We start from the raw sequence: 7,557 nt of genomic DNA on the forward strand, positions 1-7,557 counted from the left end.
AGTCCCATGGTTTTCAAAGGTACCTAACTAACATTAGATTACCGCACTAGCTACCTAGTGTTAGTGTGTGTGTGCACAAATGCAGCAGAGGAGCTCTACAATCTTTACAAATTGGAATCCTCATTTCATTTTGTGTTGCGTGTGCGTTTTGTTGCCAAGTAGCCCTATCACTTGTGCTGCACACTGCAACTGCCATAGAAAATTATACATTAACATATTTAGCAGTAATTTGACTTCATTAGGGCTGGCCTGATTCTATTCGCTGAATGTGCACTGTGGAGTATCTTTAAGTGGTTTTGGTGCTGCATGAAGGCTGCCCCCCATTCACTCCTATTATAACTTGCGGTTCACTAGCAGGAGCTCCATATCCAGTATGATGTAAATGCTGTACTCATATCAACAACATCAGGTGAACAGAGTTGAAAATCAGGCTGGATAAAGTGGATATCCCAAAATCCTAACCATCCCTTTAAAAGCTAGGTGGTGCTAGGTGGTTGTTTCTTTTTGCAAGTTATTCCTTGCAATCACACCATATAATTGGTTGCTCAGATGATGAACATGCAGCCGCTATGAATTATTGGGTGTCTCTTGTCCGTTGAGTCAGCTTAGTTACATACTCAGAAATGTTGGCTAATATAGTGTACATACTTGCCAGTTAGTATGCCAAGTACAGATGGTATGTAGTTTCTAATGCAACCGTCGTATACTTCCAGGCACTTTTTTCGTACTCGAAATGAACATGTGCCTACTATACACCAGAAACACACTACATACTCATTTTACATCACAGTTAGTACGCCAAGTACGTATAGTATGTGTTTTCAAGCAGCCTTCATTTTTCGGTCGTGCCAAATACGTCAAGAGAACAGTGAATTCTATGTGTACTTGCCTGGTTGCATACTTGAGTTCAGGATGCAGTTGATCACATGGCTGTTAGCTTCTATACTTACTTAACTAGTACACAAGTATTCAATTTGAGGCCTATGTTTCTGAATTGTTTTGATACTTTTTCTGACTACAATAGGAGTTCTATGACTTTAAGAACTAGTCATACTAAACTGCAAGTTTTATTTTTCATTTGACATAACCCAAGTTTAAAGGAATACAGCTGCAATAAAGACATGCTACATTTTTTTCTTTCACATCTTAATGGTAATCTTTTTTTTACAATTCAAATATCAAAACATCATTTGACAGCCGTAGCGCATCATAGTTATGCCGGCCCTGAGATTTTGGTGGCCCTAAACAAATCTGTTCAAGCGGGTGAGGCGGGGGGTGCTGTTGGATTCTGTGGAGCGGGGGGGGGGGGGGGGGGGCGGGGGGTGGGGCGGGGACTGCTGCTGTTGGATTCTATCGAGCGGGGGGAGGGGCCGTGCTGGTAAAAATCCTTCTTGGTAAAATCTGTCTTACATTACATTGTTATGAAATGTTCGGTTGCCATTCCATTTAAAATTTATACCGCTAGTTCCGCGAAAGGGGATGAATAATATAATTACGAAAATAACGTTATTTACCTTAGATAAACATTGGATCGTGTGGCCCCCCCTAGCGGTTGTGGCCCTAAACAACTGCATGGAGCGTTTATGCCACGGGCCAGCCCTGATGACTGAACATGGTTATTTTTTTATAATTTCCAGTTAAAAATCCTACTTAATATGCCTTTAAGGAACCTAATATGTGTCAAGAGAACATTCTCCACTCTATTACACCACCAGCAGCCTGTGCGGGTGACACAAAACAGGATAGATCCATGGATTAGACACAGAAAAAGATTTCAGAATTTCAGAATTTGTGGTTTACGGCAAATTCAGACCCTATCATTTGCATGTCACGGCGAAATCAAGATTTGTCAAACCAGGAGATCTTTGTCGAATTTGTTAGTCTCACAAATTCTCAAATCCTCTGTATAGCCATTGTAAAGCTGGCTGATCATGAGAAACATCTGTAAATATATAAAATCCTTCATTGCACACATAAATTGCACGCATTGTCTGGGCCAATCAAAAGTATACACTAAACCAAATAAATATCAAAAACCCCAGAAAGCAAACTTTTCATCACTTTTAAGGCATACTATGCAGGATTTTTTTGCCTGTGTTTACCATCAAAGAAGTCTCCTCCTCAGTCTCCTCTGCCCACTAACCCCTGCATATCCAGATGTGTCACAAGCAAATTCATTAGGAACCATTTCTCCCAACAGTTACTTGGACTGTACATTAGGCCACGAACCTGACATGTACAAATTATTTTAAAACCGGACATTCCGGTTAAAAATTGGACATCTGCCAACCCTAGCTGTATAGCTAGAGGTAACGTTACTTACAGGTCCAACAAAAAACAAGCCAGCTCTGCATTGCTTTTCATCCCCTTGGCTTTTCATCCCCAAGGCTATAGTAACTATAGTTTTTCAACAAGCCCTGTCAGCGAGCTATAGCAACAAACACTCTATTGAAATCTGATCCCAAACCACAGACTCTGTAGCCACACCCACCCCTCCCCACACAGAAAAGAGTTCTAGACCCAGAAACATCCAAAACACATTTTAAAATGACAAATACAAGTGCATAAAGACAGAGATGTCCATATCATAGATATGCTTTAGCATGGCTGTTTTATTACAGAAATATGATTTAAATACAAATATGATTTAAGTGGGAATGCATGCCAGTGAAGACCATTTCCAGCCATTGCAATGCTGGCAGGTTATACAAAACTTGTGTAATGTTTTAATTATTGAGTAATAAGTCATCACGTAACAAATAGACTTGCATAAGAAATACTACAGAGTTTGCCTGTCTTTCATAAACCAGTTTAAACATAAGCTAACAAATTAACTCCAATTTCAACTTGTTCCACCACAACAAACTGAGGAAAGTTCCAAGATGGACTCTATTGACAGGCCATACTATTTTCATTTTACAAAATAGCTAACAAATAAATGGGAAAAGACATAAAACTGCCTAGCTAACAAGTGGACAACTCCCTAGTTCCTTACCGTGCCCCTGCTGGGAATGTAAACATATGCAAAGTATCAACACAGAATCCGTGACAATAAAAATTACCCAATTTAAATAGAAACTCACAATTTCTTTACTACAATATGTCTGAATTCCAAACGTATTATAATAGTGTGTCATTTTCATTGGTTGGATGCTGACTATGCACAGTTTTGTCATTTTACACAAATAAATTACAAAACAAAAACAATTAAGAAAATTGTAAAACTGGAGGTATTGAGCTTATAACATAATAAAGCATTCCCATACACACACTACACAAAATTTTTGAACCTTCTCCAACATTTCCACAAAGTGTGTGTGTGTGTTAACAGTCAGATTCACAATTGTAATTGAGACATTAAAGTGATACACATACAAAAAAGTTATATATTTTTTCCAGCAGTATATCAGAGAAGGTTGGTTATACAGATCAGTACTTCTACTGTACATTGCCTTTAAAAAAGTAAAAACTGTTTATTCTTTGCATGCAGCAGTTTCTTCTGTGGGTCAGGGTGAAGAAGGCACTCATCTCCACCTCATGTATTTGTGCTACATTAACTGAGAAAAGGACTGTAACCTGACTCTTCATATAACCTAAATTACTTGCAAAAATAACTAAACACATATGCCACCCTCACAGTGCCCTTAAGACATAAACAAGAACAATGTTCAGAGGACTTGGCCATACTTGTACCCACCAGTCCGTTGACGTCTGAGGTGTAGACATACATTTTGTAAATGCACCGTCGTGTCGGCTGTCTGTGTAGCACTGTAACACTGCAGCATGTCTGCCAATTCATCTTTTCAAATAGGCTCAACAATAAAGCAATGCACTCTCAAACACAACTTTAAAATTATACACACACTGTACATTAAGGGTCCTGATGGAGATTAGCCACAGCCTTTTTTTTTACCTAAACCTGGAGAGATATTTTAATTAACTAAATGAAAGTTAACAGTCACTTACACAAGCTCAATATTAACACTTTCGATAGTATTCTAGTTTTAAAACTAGGAAAAGCTGTAGGCTTTAACCTTAAAGCTGTGTGTGAAGTCTAATACAACTTAGGAAACCACACTCTTTAAAAGTAAATAGGGCTACAAAAGAAGCCTGCTTAATATCACAGATCATTGTTAATGGATAAAATATGGAATAAAATCTTGAAGTGACATGTTGTCATGATTTTGACATGGAAACAGCTGATGTGACTATACAAGTGTGAAATATTATTATTTACATCTATTTTTCCCCATGTACTCACATTCTTTGTGGTTTAAATAAAAACATTTTATACCAATTTGTATAGCATATCCCAGTCTTTCCTTACATTTTTGCTTTGCCAAAGACCTGTAGTTTCACTCTAATCCAACCATAACTCCTTTACATCCATTATGGGGTCTGTTGCTCTTGGTGCATGTTGGTGTGTATATGCTGTGTTTTAAGCACACTTTCACAGCTCTCTGCAATTTGCCAAGTCCAAACCTTGAAATATTATTTGTGTGTATACTTTTCATCATATCACAGTGAGTTCTTGTCATGCTTTCTGTGTGAGGCTTAGATTCTCTATAGTTTCATTAAAATTGTAGAATGTAGTAAAATGGAAAGAAAAAATACCAAACCAGTCTTACCGTACAGTATGTCCATATCCATCTTGCAAAATAAAAGTAGTAAATGATGAAGAAAGTCTTGTTTAGATTAGTACAAATCTGCTGTTTACACACTTCCATTTTGACTCAAGGTTGATACTTGATGGTGTCTCCAGGATAGTGAGGTGATACAAACATCTTTATAGCTCTATAATGCAGGTATTTGCTTGTCCTCAGTTCCTTGTTCTGCTCAATTTTCCATCATGGCACAGTTTTAGGCATGGGGTCATATGTGAAGCTTCTAATCCTGGACTGAGTACAACACAGCTTGGTGTCATAGAGGCTCTTCAGTCATGCTGATTGAACAGATGCCTTGATCTACATTAGTGTAAACTGTAGGTTCTCATTAGCACCCCCTCCCCTCCCCTCCTGCCCACCCACCAAAAAAGGCTGTTTAGAGTTACAGGCTGCTGTTCTCTGCATTTGGTGGCCGTGATCAAACCACAACCAAACATGGTAGAGAGAAATGTGAATTCTGAGAGAAGGGTGATTATTGGAATATTATAATCAGTGCTTCCTTAAATCCTGGTCTGTGCTGAGGGAGGTGATCAGGATTTCAATTGAACTGAAACAGAGGGGAAAGCTGTACTTAATGTTTTTTTAATGCATAGTTCATATAGAAAGCAAAACCATGAAACAAGATGCATTTCAGAATAATACAGAAAACCATCATGGATAGATACTCACTTCCCCAGGTGACCATGCAGGCAATAATGACGACTCCTCCCACCAGAGAGGCCACAGAAAGCAGCTTGGCCACCCGGCCCAGACGTCGCGCCCCGTCCACATTACCCTGCTGCAGACTGTTCCTGGACTGAGAGAGGAAGTGAGGTTACAGTCCCCTTCCAGCACAAAACACAAATGACCTCACTATGCAAACATACAGGGACAGAGCGCCTCCACTCACCATGACAGAGTAAGCAAATCCCACTATGTTGATAGGCCATGCAGGGCAGAAGCAGGCCAGGATGGCCAAGACCAGGTAGTCCCTGGGCTTGGCCCTATCTCCAGGGCTGCTAGAAGCAATGCTGGGATGATGAGACAGGGAAGGGCGTGGCGATGCAGTCACATGACCAAGTAAGCCAGACCGACTGCCAGCCCTAACCCTTCCCTTGTGAGAATAGGATTTGGCATGCGGGTGCCGAGCAGGGGAGGGGACAGAGGAGGGTGAAGTAATATTTGCAGGGGCAGGGCAAATCCCATTGCCTGAGAAAGAGAATAAGAATGGAAATAGTAAATGCTCTACCTGACAAATATGTTTTCCACAAGTGCAGAACTTCCTAGTAAAAATGCATAAAATAATACGAACTTGAAATCTTGAAGGGACTGCAAGATGCAAAAATATTGTATTTTAGGAAACTCTAAACAAAAGATTCATAATAGCACCAGAAGTACAAGCATTCATTAACAAATTATGTGATTAACTGAAACCGTATTTACTGTTCTCCATCTTCTCATCGACAACAACCACTTTCCCTTTGGGCGGGACCTCTCCATGAGGGGCACGGTCAGGGGCCGACTCTTTGGCAGGAAGAAGAATCTGGTGCTCCTCTGTCCCTGGGTGAGAGGTGACAGAGCTGGGGCTGCATGCTTCCTCGTGTTGTCCCTTTCCCTCTTGGTCTTGTGGTCCTTGTCCCTCCCTCAGTCCAGCGGAGACAGTGTTGGGATCAAGGGTGGGTTGCATGCTTTTGTTGTTCAAAGACATGGTGGAAGCAACAACCGTGGCTTTTCCTCTGCAACTGGTTCTGTTACGTCTGTGGTCGAAGAGGGGCACATATCAAACAAATACATAATCACAAAAAAATGAAGTTTAACATTAAGCATTTATTTATTGTATTGTTTATTTTTGGGTGATAAACAAAAAAATAGATAGGCCCATTAAATTTATATTTATACCCATATAGTCCAACACAGCACCATTACAACAAAGCTCCACCTGGGCTACAGACCCATGCCATTCTGGTTGCAATTGTGGTGGTCTACTATTCATTGTGGCTATTCAATATTGGCTGTATTTTTACAGAGAGAAGGCAAGGTGCATGACCATGCATAAGGTGCAGTGTACAAAAAGAGCATTTTATTGTATTCAAAGAGTATACAGTAATAACTCCACATGCACTCTGATATTGAACAAGAAATGCATGAGAGAGGGAGAGAGAGACAAAGCCACAGGGAAGAGCAGACATATGGAGAGCGAGAGAGATGCTAAAGTGGAAATGTGTGTGTCTGTGTGTGTGTGTGCGTGTGTGCGCGCGCGCGCTGAATTGCGGTGAAAATAGCTTAAGAAAATAATTTTCCTGTAACCATGCTATGTTCAGCCAACGTGTAAAATAAACACCCATTCAAAAGAGCTGTATGGGAGAGGAAGACTGACCCTGTCATTTACACAAATACATGCAGACGTTAAGCTACACAATTAGACCATTCTAAAGAAGAATAACATACGCACAGGCAGTGACACACCCACATTTGATACACGCGTTTTAACTTTCAGGACAAAAGAAATGTTTAAATAAAACATCCAAAGATCCAACACAACCCACCTTCTACTTATGCCAATCCTAAAAACATCTGAAAAATGATACGCCAGACAGTCGTAATTGAAATCACCTCAAAAGGCGGTAAACGGAAAGTGAACGAAACCAAAACGAATTTGTTCAAAAACTTCTTTAAAAATCGCAATATAAAATACGCGAAATAGACTCGTTATTCGGACGTCCCCAGATACTACGTTAAGAGCAGCCTTCTCTTTGTTCGTAGCCGATCCACATGAAGCATAATATAGCGCTTTCCCTTTCTCTGCCACTGCTTTGCTGTGGGAAGGGCGTGAGTGGAAAGGGAGGGTGAACACGAAAGAATGAAAGGAGTGTGATGCTAAATTAATTTGATGCGGGGACGGGGTAGGTGAGGT

At 40.3% G+C, this 7,557-nt stretch overlaps 1 protein-coding gene across 1 annotated transcript; it reads right to left on the reverse strand.

Annotated features, from left to right (window-relative positions):
• Nucleotides 1-2,592: 2,592 nt before the first annotated feature.
• Nucleotides 2,593-7,557, reverse strand: LOC118220275 (proline-rich transmembrane protein 2-like). The gene is made up of 5 exons (XM_035404076.1): nucleotides 7,190-7,557; nucleotides 6,087-6,400; nucleotides 5,554-5,852; nucleotides 5,334-5,460; nucleotides 2,593-5,211 (listed from the first exon to the last, which is right to left on the reverse strand). The coding sequence occupies exons 2-5, from the start codon at nucleotides 6,349-6,351 to the stop codon at nucleotides 5,195-5,197; spliced, it is 708 nt and encodes a 235-aa protein (XP_035259967.1). The 5' UTR covers nucleotides 6,352-6,400; nucleotides 7,190-7,557; the 3' UTR covers nucleotides 2,593-5,194.

Source organism: Anguilla anguilla, chromosome 2 (genome assembly GCF_013347855.1).
Source record: "Anguilla anguilla isolate fAngAng1 chromosome 2, fAngAng1.pri, whole genome shotgun sequence".
Taxonomy (NCBI): Eukaryota; Metazoa; Chordata; class Actinopteri; order Anguilliformes; family Anguillidae; genus Anguilla; species Anguilla anguilla.

Excerpts from the sequence above, each read along its gene's own strand:
- LOC118220275 (XM_035404076.1), bottom strand. The coding sequence starts at position 6,351 with ATGTCTTTGAACAACAAAAGCATGCAACCCACCCTTGATCCCAACACT. Across the intron at positions 5,853-6,086 it reads CGATGAGAAGATGGAGAACA|GCAATGGGATTTGCCCTGCC; the intron begins GTAAATACGGTT and ends TCTCTTTCTCAG. Across the intron at positions 5,461-5,553 it reads GATTTGCTTACTCTGTCATG|TCCAGGAACAGTCTGCAGCA; the intron begins GTGAGTGGAGGC and ends TTCCTCTCTCAG.